The following is a 21,361-nucleotide window of genomic DNA, read 5'->3' as shown; positions in this document are numbered from 1 at the left end:
ATATCTTCTCTTGCTCAGAAGATAATCTTTTTGTGGGTTTTTTTTTTTAATAGTTTCCTTTCTTGTGCAAAAGCTTCTTTTGAAGAAGTCCCAGTAGTTTATTTTTGCTTTTGTTTTCCTTGCCTTTAGGACACATATCTAGAAAAATGTTTCTATGGCTGAAGTCAAAGAGATTACGGCCTGTGTTTTCTTCTAAGAGTTTTATGGTTTCAGGTCTCACATTTAGGTCATGAAAGAAATTAAAGAGGATACAGAAAAAGGGAAAGCTATTTCATGATCATGGATTGGAAGAACAAATACTGTTAAAATGTTCATACTACCCAGAGCAATCTTCAGCTTTAATGTAATCCCTATCAAAGTGCAAACAGCATTTTTCACAGAACAAGAACAAATAATAATAAAATTTGTTTGGGACCACAAGACCCTGAATAGAAAAGGCAGTCTTGAAAAGAACAGAACTGGAGGTATCACAACCCCGGACTTCAAGAGGTACTACAAAGCTGTTGTAATCAAAACAGTATGGTATGGGAACAAAAACAGACACGTGACATAGAGAGCCCAGGAAGAAACCCATGATTATATGGCCATTTAATATGTAACGAAGCAAGAATATACAATGGAGAAAAGACAGTCTCTTCAATAAATGGTGCGGGAAAAAATGGACATGCCAAAGAACGAAACTGGACCACTTTCTTACATGTACACACAGAAAAAGTAAAAATGGATTAAAGACTTAAATGTGAAACTAATTTCACCAATTAGGTTTTAAAGAATTAGTTCTCTAGGTTTCCAAATTAAAATGTTAAACAATAGGCATTCCAAAACATAGTATAGAATACAGGCAGAGACAAGAAGACAGAGCAACACTGAAAATGTCTTGGGAACTTGAGTTGGCCTTAGGTTCTAATGGGTGTAGCTCCTTCCCAAAGTTCAGCCCTTCTTTATGCCCTCCCTTAAGAGCCATCAGTGTCTTCATTCACTCCTTGCCTCTAAATACCTCTTGCTCTGCTGTCTGGGCAGGTTGCTGTTTAAACTGGAACTACATTAAATACCTAACACTTACCTCCGTAGTATGACTCAGAATAGAAAAACAGTGAACACATACTGAGTACTGGTCACTGTTCTCTGCTACACCGAACTGTCTGTGCGTAAAAATCCTGTGAGGTAGTTGTCATGGGAATAAGGTGGTGGCATTGCCCTCCAGCCAAAGACCAGCCAAGTGAAGCTGAAGAAGTTGCTTGTTACAAGGGAGAGTACACACTGTGACAAAACGTGGGCTGTCTCAATAATCAGGTCCTAGGACTTATGGGATTAGGGCTTATGTGATTTGTGGGAGGATTTAGGAAGCAGGGCTTGGCTTAGGACTGAATGCTGTCAGGAAGTAGGGGGGAATTTTATGGTTGGGTCTCTCCATAAGACTCATTTATTTGAGCGAGGGAATCCAGTGAGGCTAAAATTGTAGTTAATAAAGAAGCAGCAGTCACTCATATGGGGGGATCGTTGGTCATTTTTGTGATTTGGACAGTGCTCTTGGTTTTGTCTGTGTCTAGACATGATCATGGAGTGGTCCTGTTTTTGTTTTGATGTTAGTGCACTAGAAATGGCTTATGTTTAACAAGAGAACACCAAGACACAGCTGTGAGTGCCAGGCCACTCCTGGAACTATCGAGGCCAAGTTGGCAGTTATGTGCCAGCTTCCAGATGTCAAGAACTGCTTCTGTCTGTCTCGGGGGCGTAAAGAAGTTGATGAGCTAGTCCAAAGTCATACAGCTTGAGAGTTAGAGAACCACAATGTTAATGCTATATCTGGTCCCTAAGCCCAAACGTTTGACAAAGATTTGCTCTCATTTGGTTTTCATGAAACATCTGTTTTCATCCTCCTGGATTTCCCAGAGGAATCCTGCCAAGTTTCCTGTCATATTCTGTGGGAAATTGGACTGAATCTTGAAAACAACATTGTCCATTGACTTTAGCAAGAATCCAAGCCTGGTGTGACACTCCGTTTCAAGTACAGCTTCTTTCCCTGCACCTTCCATGCCTCCGTCAAGCATCAGATCGTGTTTAGATACCCATGTTTACATTCACAAACTCCTCTAGTGGGTGATCTCCAGCCTCTAGCTCCAGATACTGTTTGATAGAAGTGTCCTGAGGTTAACAGAGCAAGCGAACCCCTCTTTAGAGAAAAATATTCTTTTTTAAATGGAAGAAAGTGCTAGGGATATTCCCCCCAGGGATATAGTGGTGCAGACAGCCTACGGCAGGAGATGCAATGGAAAGAAACAGATTAAGGACACCAAACATACTGGGTCCCATGTGAGCTCTGCCACATATCAGAAAAGTATTTTACTTATTTCACTTAGCCAAATACTCTCTTGGTCTCAAATGACTCCATCTCATCCCTTTTTATGGCTTTGTACTATTCCATTATACAGACAGACAGACAGACATACGTGTGTGTGTGTGTTTCTATTCACATCTTTCTTATTCATCTGTCAGAGGACACAGGTTGCTTGCATATCTGAGCTATTGTACATAATGCAATAAACAGGCATGCATATACCTTTTCAAATTAACATTTTAATTTTCTTTGGGTAAGTAGCAAATAATGAAATTACTGCATCGTAAGATAGTTCTGTTCTTAAGTTTTTAAAGAATCTCTATACTGTTCTCCATAGCAGCTGCCCCGATTTACATTCCCGCCAGTGTGTGAATGTTCCTTTTCCCCCTCATCTTCTCCAACATTTATCGTTTATCTTTTTTTTAATTTTAGCCATTCTGACAGATGTAAAGTGATACCGTTTTGTGCTTTTGGTTTACATTTCCCTGATGAATAGTGGTGCGGAGCCTCTCTTTATGTGTCTGTAGGCCATCTATATATCTTCCTTGGAAAAATGTCTATTCAGGTCCTCCGTCCCTTTTTAAATTGGATTGTTTGGGGTTTTGGGTGTTGAGTTGTATAAGTTCTTTATGTATTTTGGACCAAACCCTTATAGGATTTATCATTTGCAAATATCTTCTCCCATTCAGTAGGTTGTCTTTTTGTTTTGTAGATGGTTTCTTTCACTGTGCAAAAGCTTTTTATCTGGAGGTCCCACTAGTTTATTTTTTGCGTTTGTTTGCCTTAAGAAACAGAAACATGTTGTAATAATCAGTGTCAGAGCGATTGCTGCCTGGGTTTTCTTCTAGGAGTAATATGGTTTCAGGTCTCATATTTAGGTTTTTCATGAATTTTGAGTTTATTTTTGTGTATGATGAAAGAAAATGGTCTGGTTTCATTCTTCTGCATGTAGCTGCCCAGCTTCCCCAGTACCATTTAATGAAGAGATGGTCTTTCCCTATTATGTATTCTTGCCTCCACTGTCATGAGTTAATTGACCACAGAAGTGTGGGTTTATTTCTGGATCCTCTATTCTGTTCCCTTGATCTTTGTGTCTATTTTTGTGTCCATACCGTACTGTTTTGATTACCACAGCTTCGTAGTGTATCTTGATGTCTGGGCTTGTGATGCTTCCAGCTCTGTTCTTCTATTTCAAGACTGCTTTGGCAATTCAGGGTCTTTTGTCTTCGATGCAGATTTTAGTATTATTTATTCTTGTTCTGTGAAAAATGCTGTTTGCACTTTGATAGGGATTGTATTGAATCTGTCGATTGCTTTGGGTAGTATGAACATTTTAACAACATGAACATGAGTGTCTTTGCATTTATTTGTGTGATCTTTCTTTCATTAGTGTTTTATAGCTTTTCAGAGTACAGGCCTTTCACCCCCTTGGTTAAGTTTATCCCTGGTTATTTTATTCTTTTTGGTGCACTTGCAAATGGAGTTGTTTTCTTAATTTCTTTTTCTGCTACTTTCTTACTAGTCTTATTAGTGTATAGAAATGCTGGTTATTAATTTTGCATTCTGCAACTTTACTGAATTCATCTATTAGTTTTTGGTGGAGTCTAGGGTTTTCTGTGTTATAGTATCATGTCATCTGCAAATAATGAAGTTTAACTCTTTTTTACGAATATGGACGCCTTTTCTTCTTTTTTTTTATCCAAGTGCTGTGGTTATGGCTTCTAGTCCTATGTTGAATAAAAGTGGCAAGAGCGGATGTCCTTGTCTTGTTCCTGACCTTAGAGAAAAAGCTCTCAGTTTTTCACCACTGAGTGTGACGTTAGCTATGGGTTTTTCATAGATGGCCTTTATTATGTGGAGGTATGTTTCCTGTATATCCACATTGGTGAGACCTAGTTGGTAATTTAAACATTAGATAAAATTTTTTTAAAACAATTTATTGAAAATGATAAAATTCCCTGGAAACCCAATGACCAGAGCCTTTCATTATTACTCTAACGCTGGCTCCTCAGTAGGGTGACTTCTAGGGGCAGTTGGCTTCAAAGGTGTGAGCACTGAGTTCCACAGACTCAGGTAATGCAGGGAAGGTCCAAGGAAGGTCACTGTCCCTCCACTAGGTCTTCCTTCATGAACAGGCTAAACACTTTCACAAACACCCTGCATGTCCAGATTTGAGACTTCAGTGGAGAAGTCCACATAAAGCTCGTACGACCACTCTACTTCATCCCTGCCTTGCCCCAAACCTTCAGTCGTTCTCCCGGCCCCACGGAGACGCTTCCCAGCCATTGACGTTAGCCCATGGTGGTCTCATCTCCGTGGACTCCTTTTCCCTGTGGGATCCTGCTTCAGCTCTATCCAGGGGCACCTTCTTGTTTCACTATCACCCATTTTTTCCAGCTAGTAGGCTCTGCTTTTGCCACCCCCAACACCATCTGAGGAAGGCTTACATTTAAGACCAGCAAGAGCTGACCTTGAGAAGCAAGTGAAAATGTTGTATTTCATACATTTGAAATAGCCATTCTGTTGTGACCTTTCTGACCCCGAGTGCCCGCCACCAGTGGTCTCTGAGGAATGACTCCGTGCCCTCACAGTTGTGACTAAAGTGTCTGGAATCTGTTGGTGGTTAAAGCATAGTTGTTCACATAGAAAGAATTCTGCCGCCTCTCTTCTTTGATTCAAACAAACCTGTGCCCCTTTCAAGCAAGACTACAGCAGAGACAACCTTCTCATCCCTTCTCAGCAGAAGAGCGGGATCCTGGTGCAGCTGAAGCTAACACTGTTTGAGCCAGGCACTAAGAAAAACGTTCTACGTGCATTTTGTTCCTTTTTTTTTTTTTTTCATAGCAATTCTCTGATGCTTACCCATTCACAGATGAGTTCAGTGCCAAGCCCCGGGTAGAGCTAGTCTGTCTTCTGAGCTTCTTCTAGACCTAATGTGTCCCCATTAGGTCATATTGAGAGGCCTCTCATTTGCAGGAAAAGGCTATCAGAATTACCATCCTGGCACCCTTCCAGATGTCAAATTTCACATTAATGCTTACCCGTATTAGTCATGCTGTATCATACTAAAGAGTGGTTGTCTTCCATCACAGTTATGAGAGCTTGAAGCAGTGTTTGGGAGCGCATTTAATATCATTCCACGCATCAGGAAAGAGTCGGTGGAGAATGACAGGGAGTGGGAGGGAAGTGGCTTTGTTCCCCAACTACTGAAAGCTTTGATCTACCCCCAACCACAGCAGAGAGGATATAACCTCACCTGAAAACTAGGGGACATCTGTTCTTGAGAAAAATGTGGACAGGGAAGCAATGACATTCTTATTCAACCTTTGATCAGATATCTCCAAACATACATGTTTGCTATATGTGAGCAATTAACCAAAAAACACTACAGGTCTGATGTGGAAGGAAAAAAACAACAACAAAGGACACCAACAAGATTCGAGCATACCAGAAGTGAATAATGGCTGATGAGTTCACTTTTCAATGACAAAAATCAAATGATTCTCTGAATTTCTGCTTTCAGTGGTATTCTATCTCTGACTCCATTGTGTGTTGGATAGTGTGGACTCTTTTAAGGCAGTCAGCATTCAAAAGATGAGCTCATCTTGGTCTCTGTGCCCCGGTGCTGGCAGATGTGGGAGGCACATGTAGAGGACAGTTAGCCCACTGACCAGTGTGAGCGCTGCCACTGATACAGATCACGGAGAACCATGCTTGTGAATCTTCCAGGTGGGTCTCTGGGCATGGCCATCTCCAGGTTTTCTGCTCCCTTAACATCAGAAAAGAGATTTGTGTTAAATTCATTTGCTCAAGATCAGAGGGCATGAGGCTGACCTAGAGCTAGGCTCCTGAATTCAGAAGGGAACTTGTTTTCATATTTCTCCACCATTCACTCATTTCAAAGGCCAGGCATTCGTTCAATAAACATTTTCCGGGCAAGTACCATAATCCAGCACTGGAAAAAAAAAATTGGAAGCTGATATAGTGTCTTTGGAGACTACAGAGTCACTTAGGGGAAACAGACAGACGTATACAATTTTTTTAAACTATGATACAGTATAAAACATGCCCCATTAGAAATAGGGACCAGGTATAGTACTAGACAAAGCGGGAAACAGGTTGACCAGAAAAGGCATCACAGAATTAATAATAGGTCCCATGGATTGAATTCTAACCATGTGCTAAGTGGGGTTATTAGCATAACGGTTAGGCATGCAGGCTTCTGAGTTAGACCCAAGTTCAAATCTCAGCTGTGTCATTTACCAGTGAGCAAATAACTATCACAGCCTCCATTCCCCTGTGTAGAATGAGGATGAACACTGTCTACCAGACGCACTATCAAGGTGAGAGTCAGTGAGGCGCCCTATACGTTTAACACGTAGGGCTGCCAGAATGAATTACATACTTGGTGGTTTCAGAGAGCAGGAATGTACTTACCCAGTCACACTTCTGGAGGCTAGAAGTGTGAAGTCAAGGTGTCGGCAGAGCTATGCTCTCTCTGAAGGCTCTAGCGGGGGAATCTTTCCTCACCTCCTTCTAGCTTCCGGGTGTTGCCGGCAATCCGTAGCGTTCCTTGGCTTGTAGTGTGTCGCTCCAATCTGTCTTCACAGAGCCATCTCCCTGTGTGTCTGTACAAATTTTCCTCTTCTTATAAGGATGCCAGTCATACTCGATTTAGGGCCCACCATAATTCAGTAGGACTTCATCAGGATTGCAGCAGCAAAGACCATATTTCTCAAGGTCACATTCACAGACTCCAGGTGGAAATGCATTTGCGGGGAGGGGGCACTATTCAACACAGGATGCACGTCAACTAAACACTCCATCAATACTGGCTGTCAAAATTACGATTATTATTAAATTCTGACAGCAAACCTTAGAGATCAGCATTGCCCTCATCGCACAATAAACTGAAATGTAAGAATTAGGTAATTACAGGATTTCAGGAAGCAATCTGAAGCAAACTGCAGGACTAAGATACAATGTGCCTTGTCTGAATTTAAAATCTAGGAGGGACGGGGTGCCTGGGTGGCTCAGTCCGTGAAGGGTCCGACCCTTGGTTTCGGCTCAGGTTGTGAGATCCAGCCCCTCGTTTTCTCTGCGCTCAGCGGGGAGTCTGCTTGAGATTCTCTCTGTCCCTCTCCCCTGCCTCCCCACACTCACACTCCTCCTCTCTCTCAAATAAATAAGTTAATCTTTAAAAAAAATAAATAAAACCAGGGAGGGTCACTAGCCACCGTCATGCAAGAGCCGAGAGGAAGTCATCCTGTCACACAAGCACCTTCTCCAAGCAGCACTAACGGGGTTGATAGGGCATGGAAGGGGGGATGAAGGTGGCCAAGACATGGATGTCCTGAATCCCTAGAGGGCAAGGCCGAAAGACCCTTGTGGACTTGATGAACCCAGCCTCCTCACTGCTCAGGGGAGCAGACCAAGACTGAAAACGGGATGATTTCCCTAAGGCCCTGTGTCTGGGTGGTGGAAGATTTAGACTTCTATCCACCCTCTTTGGCCTCAGGTCCAGCACTGCTGTTTTCTTCCCCCTTCTCTCCCTCCCTCCCCATCTCTCTCCCTCCCTCCCTCTCTCCCACCTCCCCACTTCCCTCCCCTCCCCCCTCACTTCCTTCCCTCCTGCCTGATGGGGGCCTCAGGCAAGGCAGAGAACAGGGGCCGCCTGGAGGTCTTGGGGACAGCTACTTACCCACATGGGAGCCAGAGCTCAGCTTCTCCACCCCCCACTCCTACCCCAGACAAAAAGCCTGATTTCATACCTGCTAAACCAGTATAAAAGTTGAGATGCTCAAGTGAAATGCTCGAGGCTTCCCTGGAGAAGATAGAGTGGCAGTGTTGATTCAGTCTGCAAAAAGGTAAAAAAGCGTGAAGGTCAGATGCAGAGCTGAATGTTCCTGACACCCTGTCAGCAAACAGTGGGGTGGGCTCTGTCTTCAAGGTTAAATAAGATTAGCGATCACTGGCAATTACCCTGGACAATTTTTTGAAATCTCCGAGATTGGTAACCACAGAGGAACATGTAAGTCTTGTACCTGGCTCCTGCCAAGGCCTGGGGACTGAACGCCCCAGGTCCCTCACCCTGTCTTCTGTCTCCACACCACAGCCCAGGAGAACTTTCCAATTCACTGCCTGGTCATGCCCCTACCCTCACTGCCTGCTTCCCCATAACCTTCAGCATAATGTTAAGCTGTTTATTCCGGCTCGAAGGCCCTGAGGATCTGCTATCCACGTCCCTACAGTTTTACCCAGAAAAACACATCTACACACTCACATGTTCTCCCTAGCTCACTCTGCTTTAGCCTCCCAGCTCTGATCATATCCCACCCCCCACGAGCCACAGTACCTTTGTACATGCCCAACACGCCCCTTCTGCTCTGCCTTTGCCCACTTTATAGCCTCTAATTGCCCTGAATGTGTTTGTACATCCAGTGCTAGGAAGCTATACTAAAGGAGTACTTGCACACATGCACAAAGACAGATGATCAAGGATGCTCATTGCTTTATGTCTTGCATTAGAGAAAAATATGGCAAGTCTATCTGCAGGTGAAGTAGCATGTATGCCTCATTCTGTAGCCACTGTGGGCTGGTAGAATGAAGCCAGGCACGTGTAGATGCAGGGGGAAAGACCTCCAGGACATACTGGAGGAATCCTAGGGGGTCCTCTGCAGCAGGTAACGTCTTCTTTGTTCTTGAGTAGAGTCTTCAGGGGGCAGCTGGAGGAAGGGGTAGGAGGGAGTTTAACATCAGCGGACTCAGGTGTCCCTAGCACACCCATCCCTGGGTATTCAGATCTCAGAACACGCATCCTTGTGTTGTTCGTGTATGATCCATGTGTTACTGTGTCGCTGTCATTGACTGAATGAGAAAGCATCTGTAACGTTCACAAAGTGAGCCGGACGCAGATGAAGCTGGCGCTGCTGTGTTCTGGGTGTGCAGCATCGAAGGTCAGAAACCTGCGTTCATATTCTCAACCTGTTGCTGGCTAGGTCTCCCACTTGGGGCAAATGTCTTTGCCTGTGTGCCTGAGCTTTCCCCCCTTCATCTGTGCATTGCGAGAAGTGGAAGAAATCCTTCTATGGTCTCTGCGTCGCAGGGGTGTATTGGTGCATTCTTCTTGAGGCTTGTGCCGTGTTCATAGGAGTCACTTCTTGTGTATTGTTAACAAATTATTTGTGTGTGCCAAGTCATAGGCGCTGTTCTGAGCCTTTTAAATGTCCTGACCATTTTAAAAGCATCTAGCAGGTGTGTGGAATAAGTACTCTTAACTCCGTTTTGTAGAAGGAGAATGAGGCCCAGAGATTATGTGTCTTGTCCAACAAAATCATGCAGATAGAAAGCCATAGAACTGAACATAATTCCAGGCAGTCTGACTATTATGGAACCTGGACTGCATCCTGGCCAAAAAACCAAGCAGCCCTGGGAGACCTTGGAGGGTCGGAGGTTTATTTCATGCCAGCAGGCCCCAAGGAGAGTAATCTCTCAAGGTCTGAGCCCCGAGCACGAACAAAGGGGCAGTTTGTACACTTTTACTTCTGTATCTGTGCCACTCTTGTGGCCGTGGCCGGTGGGGCAGGGGAAAACCTGGAATGGCCCTGGGCCGGGACTGGGATTCCCTTGCTGGATTGGTCGGCCACCTCAGAACCCAGATTTTCCTTATTATTCCCCCCTCCATGCCCCTTTAAACACCTGGTTTAGAGGACATCATCTTTATCATCTACGGGGCAACAGGGAGTCAGGTGCAGCTGGAGTCTGGTCTTGGCAATCTGAGCAGTGTGGACCCGGTAAAGGCATTAAAAATACGAGGACCAAATGCTACTATGAGGAGGGGGCTGACGAGGAGGAGGCGCCAAGGGAGCCACTTTCCAGTAGTGGTAATGCGAGACTTTGCCCCCCTGCCAGGTCGGGCAGGCTAAAGGCAGTGGGGAGGAACAACACCCCAGGCAGCAGATGACCGGGACTGACTGGGCTCAGAAAGACCATAGTGAAATGCACTTAGGAGTAGACAGCAGAGGGCCAGCAGAAGTGGAGGGTCCCCGGCTTAGTTAGAGGGCGCCATCGCGGCTAGCTGGACAGCAGATCCAACCTGTGGACAAGGAAGTATACAGTACAACACCCTATGGTCACCCAAGAAACAGCAGTAATGGCAAGTCTCTGGGGGAAAGTCCAGCCAGAAGGGGCAACAGAGTCGAGTCTGACCCCTAAGATGATGGGTATCGTGCCGGTGAGAACTTGGGAGCACAGCAAGCAGGTGTCCCTTAGTCGGTGGGGTCTCGTCGGAGGTGAAGCTGGAGCGGGTGTGTGGAGTTTGGCTGACTTGCCATTGCTCTGGCTCTTTGTCTGAGGGATGGGCTTTTATTCACTCTGGATTGGTGGAGCCACAGGTGACACAGGAGACCTTACAGGCAGTAGGGGTGGTTAGAACAAAGAGGGAGGCCCTGTCCACTGTGGTTTGAGGGGGTCCCTTTTCTAGTTTTTGACCCACACTGAGTCTCCTGCCTGGAAGGCGTGCACCTGGGACCCTGCAGAGACCGGGGCCTCTCAGTGGTGCGACTTTGTCATTTATTTAGGGTGGCCCCCGGACCGGAAGTTGTTTTTTTACTTCTTTTTCTCCAATCTGATGTAAGTTTCCTGGAAGACTCCCCAACTGCACAGGGGAGCTGGTCCATACACTAATTCGAAAGGGGAGTAACTTAGCGTCCCGGGTGTGCAGTGGGCATGCCGGAGGCCGGGGGTGGCAGATTTGGCCTTGGGAGGCTAGTCTCCCGACAAAACTTGGCTAAGGTTCCCTTGAGGGTGCGATTCATTCACTTTACTTTCCCTGAGCTTTGGGGCCGGAAGGCAGTGTGCAGCCCCCAAGTGACGTTGAGAGACTTGGCTAAGACCTGTGCAGGGTCTACTACAAATGTGGGCCCATCGTTACCGTGGTTTGTGAATGGCGGGCTGGACTGGGGCAGAATCTCCCATAAGAGAACTTTGGCTCCTTCCTGGCTTCACTCTGTCCTGTTCGGGAAGGCTTTGACCCATCCAGAGAATGTGTATACTATTTTTTAAAATTTAATTTTATTTTTTCAGCGTTCCAGCATTCATTGTTTGTGCCCCACACCCAGTGCTCCATGCAGTCCGTGCCCTCCTTCATCCCCACCACCAGGCTCACCCAGCCCCCTACCCCACTCCCTCCAAAGCCCTCAGTTTGTTTCTCAGAGTCATAGTCTCTCATGGTTCATCTCCCCCTCTGATTTCCCCCAATTCACTTTTCCTCCCCATCTCCTCACATCCTCCGTGGTATTCCTTATGCTCCACAGATCAAAACCATATGATAATTGACTCTCTCTGCTTGGCTTATTTCACTCAGCATAATCTCCTCCAGTCCCGTCCATGTTGATACAAAAGTTGGGTATTCATCCTTTCTGATGGAGGCATAATATTCCATAGTATATATGGACCACATCTTTATCCATTCATCTGCTGAAGGGCATCTCAGCTCCTTCCACAGTTTGGCGACTGTGGTCACTGCTGCTATGAACATTGGGGTACAGATGGCCTTTTTCACTACATCTGTATCTTTGGGGATAAATACCCAGTAGTGCAATTGCAGGGTTATAGGGTAGCTCTATTTTTAATTTCTTAAGGAATCTCCACACTGTTTTCCAGAGTGACTGTACTAGCTTGCATTCCCACGAACAGTATAAGAGGGCTACCCTTTCTCCACATCCTCTCCAATACTTGTTGTTACTTACCTTGCTAATTTTGGCCATTCTAACTGGTATAAGGTGGTATCTCAGTGTGGTTTTGATTTGAATCTCCCTGATAGCTCATGATGATGAACATTTTTTCATGTGTCTGTTAGCCATGTGTATGTCTTCTTTGGAGAAGTGTCTGTTCAGGTATTCTGCCCATTTTTTGACGTGATTGTTTTTTGGGTGTTGAGTTTGAGGAGTTCTTTATCAATCCTGGATATCAGCCCTTGGTCTGTAGTGTCATTTGTGAATATCTTCTCCCATTCTGTGGATTGCCTCTCTGTTTTGTTGACTGTTTCCTTTGCTGTGCAGAAGCTTTTTACCTTGCTGAAGTCCCAAAAGTTCATTTTCACTTTTGTTTCCTTTGCCTTTGGAGACATGTCTTGAAAGTTGCTGTGGCCAGTGTCGAAGAGGTTACTGCCTATGTTCTCCTCTAGGATTTTGATAGATTCCTGCCTCACATTGAGGTCTTTCATCCATTTTGAGTTTATATTTGTGTGTGGTGTAAGAGAATGGTCGAGTTTCATTCTTCTCTACATAGCTGTTCAATTTTTCCCAGCACCATTTATTGAAGAGACTGTCTTTTTTCCACTGGATATTTTTTCCTGCTTTGTTGATTATTTGACCATAGAGTTGTGGGTCCATATCTGGGTTCTCTACTCTGTTCCACTGGTCTATGTGTCTGGTTTTGTGCCAGTACTATGCTGTCTTTGTAGTAAAGCTTAAAATCAGGCAACATGATGCCAGGTTTGTTTTTCTTTTTCAACATTTCCTTAGTGATTCAGGGTCTCTTCTGGTTCCATACACATTTTAGGATTGTTTGTTCCAGCTCTTTGGATAATGCTGGTGGAATTTTGATCAGGATGGCATTGAAAGTATAGATTGCTCTGGGCAGTATAGACATTTTAGCAATGTTTATTCTTCTGATCCATGAGCATGGAATGCTTTTCCATCTTTTTGTGTCTTCAGTTTCTTTCATGAGTGTTCTGTAGTTCCTGGAGTATAGATCTTTTACCTCTTTGGTTAGGTTTATTCCAAGGTATCTTATGGTTCTTGGTGCTATAGTAAATGGAATCGATTCTCTAATTTCCCTTTCTATATTTTTATTTTCAGTGTATAAGAAAGCAACTAATTTCTGTGCATTGATTTTGTATCTTGCCACATTACTGAATTGCTGTATGAGTTCTAGTAGTTTGAGGCTAGAGTCTTTGGGGTTTTCCATATAAAGGATCATGTCATCCTGCGAAGAGAGAGAGTTTGACTTCTTCTTTGCCAATTTGAATACATTTTATTTCTTTTTGTTGTCTGATTGCTGTTGCTAGGACTTCTAGTACTATGTTGAACAACAGTGGTGAGAGTGGGCAACCTTATGTTCCTGATCTCAATGGGAAGACTGTCAGCTTTTCCCCATTGAGAATGATATTCACTGTAGGTTTTTCATTGATCAGTTTTTTGAAGTTGAGGAATATTCCCTCTATCCCTATACTTTGAAGAGTTTTAATCAGGAATGTGTATACTATTAACTAGGAGACATCTGAACCCCTGCTTGACTGCACGGCTGTGAAGTCTCTTTTTAGCTCTTTGAAAGGGGTTACTCCCAAACTCTGGACACCTGGTGGGGGCCGCAGAGCAGGCTGGGCATTATTTTTTAGCACTTGTCACACACCACTCACTGGTTGCTCAGCGCAGTGCTGGCAGCTGGTGGATGCAGCCATGCTTCTGGAGAAGGGCCTCTAATGCAGTTTTTCCCAGGTGGGTGAGTCAATGGTATTTCTTGACTAGATGCCTTCCTGTTGCTGTTGGGATGAAGACGTGCCCATCTGGCATCACCCATCACCCCTTTTTAGTCAGGGTGGCCCCTGACTAAAAAAAATGGTGGGCCTTTTTTTTCTTCTTAGTGTAACTGGCCGGAGGAACTTCTTCTGGGGGTGTCAGGGCCATGGTGAGGGAAGGAGCTCTGTCAGTGTCCTTACTGGCTGTGGTCTTGGCAGCCTCTTTTGCCAGATGATTTCCCCATGCTATAGGGTCGTCTCCTTTCTGGGGTCCCTTATAGTACAGGATTGCTGCTTCTCTTGGAAGCCAGATGGCTTTAAGGAGTTTTAGTATCTCTTCTTTTGAAGAAAAAGTTTTTGATAGCTTTTTCTGCACCAGTTAGGAGGACCCTCTCCTTGTAGATGGTCCCCTGTAGACGCACAGTAGGGACGATGTACCGATAGTCAGTGTGGATGGTGACCCGCTTGTCTTCACTGAGGGTGAGGGCTCGGACTAAGGCGTATAGTTCAGCCCGTTGTGCTGACCGTCCAGCTGGTAATGCCTTACTTAGCTTCTAGGTAATTTCCTTGGTCATGGTCACTGCATAACCCGCTTTCTGGGCACCCTCTTGTGGTAATTGCTGCCATTGCCGAACAGCGTGAGCTCTGGATTCTTTATGGTTTAATCCTGTAAGTCTGGACAGCTCACATAGACTTTATCAGTTACCTCAGAGCAGTCATGGTCTAGTTCCCCCTCTTCCCTGGGGAGAGAGGTTGCTGGGTTTAATGTCCTTACTGTTCCGAGGGTGACCTATGGATTCTCCCAGAGGAGCCCTTGGTACTGTGCTAGCCGGGAGCTGGAAAGGAAGTGGTGCCCCTGTGTGTTCATAAGGAACACATGAGGGACCTGGGTGTTAAGTTCTTGTCCCAGGGTGAGCCTGTCTGCCTCCTTAATGAGTAGGACTGTGACTGCCAGTGCCCTGAGGCGCGGGCACCATCCTGCTGCCACAGAGTCCGGTCTCTCTGACAGATGGGCAGCTGGCCATTGTCAAGGCCCAACTGTCTAGGTAAGTACCCCGAGCGCTGTCTTTTTTTATGTACAACAAGATTGAAGGGTTTTTCTATATTTGGTAGGGCTAGGGCTAGAGCCCGCTGAGGGCAGCCTTAATCTCTGTGAAGGCGGCTTCTGCTTTCTCAGTCCAGGCAGGGGTTTTCGATTTGGTCCCCCTAAGAGATCACGGAGGGTTCTTGTTATTGCTGAGAACTCAGGAATCTGGATGCGGCAGAATCCTGCAGGCCCCAGGAATTCTCGTAGGCCCTTTTCTGGGGCTGTGGCAAGGAGATGGTGGCTTTCTTTCTCTGGCCCTAGTTCTCTCTTCTCTTGGGTGAGGAGGAAACCGTGGTATCAGACCTGTTGTTGGCAGATTTAGGTCTTCCTCCCTGAGATTCCGTCCTTTGTGCCTTCTGTGCCGTCACTGGAGGTCATTCACGTCCTGGAGGAGGGCGCGTGCATTTGGGACGACTGCATGCAGGGAGACAGCGACCTTGTTGATGGGCAGAGGTCTTGAACTGGTCGATATCCCCTCCTGGCTTCTTGACTGGCAGGAGTGGGGTATGCCAGGCCGACTGGCACTCAATCAGGATACCTGCTTTTTAAGTCTGGCCAGGTGCTCTTGAATGCCAACGTTAGCTTCTTGTGGGAGGGGGTACTGCCTTTGCTCTGGAGTTGGGCTCTCGGGATCAGTTCAGCAATGATAGGGGCCCGATTCTGGGCTAGTCGGGGTGGGTTTTCTTTAGACCATACTGAAAGGAAGTACCTTTCTGAAGTACCTTTCCATACTGAAAGGAAGTGAACCTGAACTCCAGCAGGCCATTCGGTTCGGCCTGGGCACAGAATAGCCTCCATTCTTTTTCCCTTGGTGTGGTAATTGCTAGTACCAGAGACCCTGTCTCCTCTTGCCCTGGGTTCATTCGGAGGCTGGTGTGCCCGGTGGGCTGAAAGGTTATCTGAACCCCAAGCTTGGAGAGTATGCCTCAGCCCAGGAGGGGGACCGGGCAATAGATATAGAGGAACTCATGTTGGACCTGGTGGCCCCTGAGTTTACACTGACGAGCCTGGCAAATTGCCAGTGTCCTCGTAGCCCCAAGGATGATTGCAGTCCTCTTGCTGAAAGGGGCCATTGGGGAGATGACAAGAGAATGCTCCGCCCCAGTATCAACCGTAAAAGTCACTGGTTGGCCCATTTTTATTCTAACCATGAGCTCATAGAGGCCAAGGAGGATAGAGCCTGGTTCCCCTCAGTCTATTTCTGCAAGGCCTATGAGGTCCCCCTTTTCAGGGAGCCTTTCCCTGGTTGAGACATACTTTATTTTAATGCCTCTTTTCTTTACAGTAGGGCACATTGATCCCTGGCCGAGGGGGTTCTGGGTTCCCCCGGTTTGGTGGTTGTGGCCTCTTCACCCTATAGACCTGTCAACAGAGCCATCCTGGAAACCCTTTCCCAGATCGAACAGGTGGGCTTGTGTGTCCACTTGAAGGGGTCGGTGGTGGAGAAAGGTTGATAATACATCATGCAACGGCCGGGCTGGACTGTCGGGTCTTTATGGTGCCGCTCTGGTTCTTGCTTCTTTTGTACCGGCATTTGGAGGGCACTTGGCCCAGCCTGGGAAACAACCTGGCTGCTGGTCTTAGAGAAAGTAGATCCTCTGGGCCTGGGGCGCCGGGGAGACTGATGGTGGCGGAGTGTCTGGAACTGGAGGCGGCCAGGTGTAGACAGCCTTGGGGGTGCGTACAGAGGGGACAGGATCGGTTTAGCCTTGAGATTTCTGGCTGGGATCTGTAGAGGCTGGGGCTTCTGTTGGTCTTTTTGGGCCACTTGGATGAGGCAATTAAGACCCAGGCCCATCCCTGCCTATTGCAAGCAAATGGCACCCAGGGGGTAGGGTCTGGGCAAGTCCTAGCCAGGAGTCAATGTAAAGAAATTAGTCAGGGTGTTTTGGTGTTCTGTTACAACGAGCCAAACCCGATGAGTGGCTGGGACAGCTAATGTCCCTTTTGAAGGCCATCCAGCATTGAAGGTGGGTCATTCTAACTCACATAGGGTTCTCTGTTGGCCAGGATATATTTTAACTTCATATTCTTCTGTAAACCCCTTTCTCGGATTTTGATCCTACAGTCTGGGACTGTAGGTTGACTCTGCCTTGGTCCCATAGTGATGTTTCCCTGTGTCGCCGGCGCAGAGACAGACAAAGGGTGGGTGTCCCTGCAGAGAGACCAGGCCCAGGCCCCCCTGTCCGCCCTCCTGGGGGACACCTGCATGCCTCTTGGCCACCGTGAGTCCGTATAAACCCCAAACTGGCACCCCAAGGGCTCGCCTTAGACCCTATGAGGTCACCCCGGAGACAGGTCAGGGCCCACTCGGACTCCGTGGACTTCTGGGGGCCCTAAGGGTGGAGCCACGGACTCGGGCCGCCTGACCCGCCAGGTCGAACTGCACATCCGCTCGCACTTTCACACCGAAGTTCTTACGGTTCCTCCCCCCAGGCCGGACCTGCGCAATTCCTTTCCCTTCGGAAGTTCTTTCCTGTCCCCCTTTCGGGGGTTTCTGACCTGAGGGAACCCCCCCCCCCCCGCCCCGAGTCCGTACCTGTGAGACCTCTGGGAGGAGATCGGTCTCCCCTTCTGCCCTGACGGGGTGGGGCCCCGGGCGTCACTGGAACCCGACCCCACGACCAGGTCCTCACCTGCCGAGTCTCCCGTGTCCGGGCGGGACCGGCGGAGCGGCCGGCTGCGCCCCGCGGGCGGCTGCCGGAAACCAGGCAGCGCGCCCTCTCCTTTACGACCCTCGTGCGTCGACGGCCGCAAACCGGTGGCCGCGATGGTGCCGGCGGGGGAGCCACGTGTTGCGAACCTGGACTGGGTCCTGGCCCAAAACCCGAGCGGCCCTCGGAGAGCCTGGAGGACTGGAGGCTCGTTTCATGGCGGTGGGCCCGGGAGAGAGTAATCTCTCCAGCTGTGAGACCCGAGCACAAAGGGGGTCGTTTATACACTTTTGCTTCTGTATCTGTGCCAGCCACTCTTGCACCACGACCAGCAGGGTGGGTGGCAGAGAACAAAGCATGGTCCCGGGGCCGCGACTGGGATTCCCCTGCTGGATTGGTTCGCCACCACACAGATTTTCCTTATCATGACTTCAGAATCTATGATCTAAACCATTCCATGAAGCTGCCCTTAAAACCCTACCTTTATATTGCTGGGTGATGTAAGGATTCATACAGAAAAAATATTCTAAGGAAATGACCCTGAAGATCTGGTATGGAAAATGGAGGCAGGGGCACCTGGTGGCTCAGTCAGTTATGCATTTGCCTTCGGCTCAGGTCACCATCCCAGGGTCCTGGGATTGAGCCCCGGATCAGGTTCCCTGCTCAGCGGGGAGTCTGCTTTCTCCCTCTGCCCCTCTCCTTGCTCATGCTTACACACTCTCTCTCTCTCTCTGAAATAAATAAAAATGGAAGTGAATATGGAAAAAATTGTAAGATCCCCAGTGCAAAATGGCAGGCCACAGTTCTCCTTAAATATTGAAGCACTTTTATACAACATCACTTCTGTATCCCAGACTGTGACTGTATCCACACACTTCCGTGTAACAGCCGCAGGAGACGAAGTCCCCAGGACCACATTCTTGCCCGTCTTTTTCCTCTGAAACGGACACCATCCGTTGTACGTGGCATCGATGCTCTCTGTTTTAATCCCACAGATGAAAGAGCTCGGGGTCATCTTCTACAACTGCAGCTGCCTAGTCCTGGACTTACAGAGGATATTCGCTCTGTATAGCTCATTAAAGTTCAAGAACAGAGTGCCTCAGACCTGGTCCAAGAGGCTCTATGGCGTCTACGACAACGAGAAGAAGTTGCAGCTTCAGTTGAACGAAACCAAATCTCAAGCCTTTGTGTCGGTGAGTCCTTGCCCTCCCGCTCCTCCTTCCTCCCAAGCTGGAACGTTCGAGTATGATCCGGGGCCGGGCCATCCCGAATTCCCCACATCCGTTCTGTCCCATCCCTCAAAGAGGTAAGGTACACGCTCTCAGGCTCGGCCGTCCCCAATGAGGGGAACAGTGATGAAGGTTAATGGTCGTTCCTAGCTCCCGCGGTCACCGTGCTCCTCCACTCTGGCCACGGAGTCCTCCTTTGATGAAAGGAGTCTGAGGGAACCCCAGTGTGTAACACAGATAAAAGGAGAGCTGTGTGTATGTCACTGAAGCTGAGGGCAGGGCAGGGCACAGCCTCCGGCCCCTGACTACACTGAAAACCACCACCCATCCCCCACCTCTACCCCCCACCCACCACAGCTGCCCCACAGTGTCACTGGGAATGGGCAGTGGGACCCTGTGCCTACAGCGCTGCTCCCCAATCTTTAATGAAGAACTGGCTGGGGCAGGGGCACCTGGGGGGTTCATTTAGATGTCTGCCTCCATCTCAGGTCATGATCTCAGAGTCCTGGGATCGAGCCGGCATCGGGCTCCCTGCTCAGTGGGGAACCTGCTTCTCCCCTCAACTTCGCCCCCTTGTGTTCCCTCTCTCGCGGAGTCTCTGTCACAGAAAAACCTTAAAAAAAAAAAAAAAAAAGGACTGGCTGGGGAGTCTGTTTAAAATGCAAATGTAGAGCCCCCCCTTCTCCTACCCAGGATCCAAGCACTGGTCTGGGGTAAGATCTTAGAATTTTGTTTTGAAGCAGGCTCCACAGCTCATCCTAGTGCTCAGATAAACTGCTTAAAACCATGCTCCTAATTCAACATGCTCATCATCCTTTTTGCGTTTCAAACCCAAAGCACAGTCTGAAAATTTAGCCAGGTAGCAATTGAGACAAAAGAGGGTGTTTTTCTGTCTTAACAAATTCATATAAATACAAATAGCAGAACACAGACTGCAAGATTTTCATCAAACCAAACTAAAAAAAAACCTTTTCTTTAAAATATGCAGCAGACCACAATGCAGTCGCAAGTAACATATTGCATAAGGCGTTTTACGAGCATAATTGTTTCATGTATTCGGTTTCATTTCCTCTCAAGACAACCCTGTAAGACGGGAAGGCCAACTCTGATTCTGAATTTGTAGACGACTAGCAATAGGAAATTGGCCAAGGAACCCTGAATCCAGAAGGTGACAGGGTGACACGACACCCCAAGGGACACTTGCTTAGCCAGTAGAGCAGATGGGAAGCAGCAAGGAATAGATGAATTCTCAGCAGATTTCAGACAATTGCTGGATTTTGAATTTATGGTTTGAATCTTAGAGCTAGGTGGATGTGAGTTTTGTGTACATTTATATTCTGACTCTTAAAAAGCTGGGGGAGTCCCCCCTTGTTGATCCCAAAGTTACCATACCTGCCCCAGAGAGAAGGCCAGACCCTTAATAAAATCTACTAAAACGAAGGCCTTTGTTGTATTCTAGGGCAGATCTGCCAGTTGCTTTTTATTAAATGATTTGCCCCCAAATAAATAAAGTTTTGAAACATGCCTTCAGGAATAGCCTTTTAAACTGTATAATGCCTCTGCTTTCTGTTTTTATTTTTCATATTATTACTTTATCTTCTATTTCCTATTAATATCAAGCCTACCTTTGAATTCCAGTTTGATAGATATTAATTGAACACAGTTTTTGCAGAGACATAAAATCCTGCAGGTAAAAAATAAAGTCAGACCTCCCCACCACTGGAATTGGTAACATTTGCCCAAAGCTCTTTGATCTCACCCCTAATGTAGCATTTATCACATTCTCATAACTGTTTGTTTATTGATCATCACTCCCACTATTTAAAAGGCTCCAAAGGCCATATACAGGGCCATCTTCATCATTGCTATTGCCAGCACATTACTTACAGCTCCCTAAAAGCAACAATAAATGTGGGATTGGTTTTATTAGTAGTTTTATTAGTAGTAATTTTAATAAAAAGTTCTAGGATGCATATAATTTTCTGAGTAATACATGCCAAACAAATGTCAAGCAAATTTATTGAAATTCAAAGTATTTGTTATAAAATATCTTAAAATAGTATATTTTTAAAAAAGATTTATTTGACAGACAGAGACCACAAGTAGGCAGAGAGGGGTGGGGGAAAGCAGGGCTCCCTGCTGAGCAGAGAGCCCGATCCCAGAGTTCGATCCTGGGACCCTGGGATCATGACCTGAGCTGAAGGCAGAGGTTTTAACCCACTGAGCCACCCAGGTGCCCCTAAAATAGTATATTTTTATAATCTCACAGTTCCAAGACTAAGTTAACACATGCACACACAAATATTATTGAAGACCTTAAGAATTCCCCAAATTAGATTTGGGATGATAAATAACTTAGCATGTTATATATAAATTTTAAGTTATGATATAAACGTGGATTATTTCTAGTTTTCTCATGGAACACAAGGAGAGGCCTGGCGAGATTTCACTCTGTGATCTCTAACCACTTGGAGCCACATGGTTTCGATTTATTTACTTTCCCCACTGAAGTCAGAAACAGGAACCATAGTT

The 21,361-nt window shown here is 46.6% G+C and overlaps 1 protein-coding gene and 1 long non-coding RNA gene across 6 annotated transcripts in view; one reads left to right on the top strand and one right to left on the bottom strand.

Annotated features, from left to right (window-relative positions):
* Window positions 1-21,361, top strand: part of PLD5 (phospholipase D family member 5) — a 394,554-nt gene that overhangs the window by 340,165 nt on the left and 33,028 nt on the right. For all 4 annotated transcript variants that reach the window (XM_032317256.1, XM_032317255.1, XM_032317257.1 and 1 more), the window contains one exon: window positions 18,596-18,793. In XM_032317256.1, the coding sequence (XP_032173147.1) occupies window positions 18,596-18,793 (198 nt within the window). The remainder of the gene's footprint in view (window positions 1-18,595; window positions 18,794-21,361) is intronic.
* LOC116575776 lies at window positions 4,170-17,609 on the bottom strand. Of its 2 annotated transcripts, none has more exons than XR_004279948.1 (4): window positions 17,486-17,609; window positions 8,110-8,195; window positions 6,776-6,966; window positions 4,170-6,107 (listed from the first exon to the last, which is right to left on the bottom strand). It is a non-coding gene; the product is annotated as an uncharacterized LOC116575776 (long non-coding RNA). The 2 variants fall into 2 exon arrangements; XR_004279949.1 differs by having other exon boundaries at window positions 6,869-6,966.

Source organism: Mustela erminea, chromosome 17 (assembly GCF_009829155.1).
Source record: "Mustela erminea isolate mMusErm1 chromosome 17, mMusErm1.Pri, whole genome shotgun sequence".
NCBI lineage: Eukaryota > Metazoa > Chordata > Mammalia > Carnivora > Mustelidae > Mustela > Mustela erminea.
This window is presented reverse-complemented; position numbering and strand designations above follow the sequence as displayed.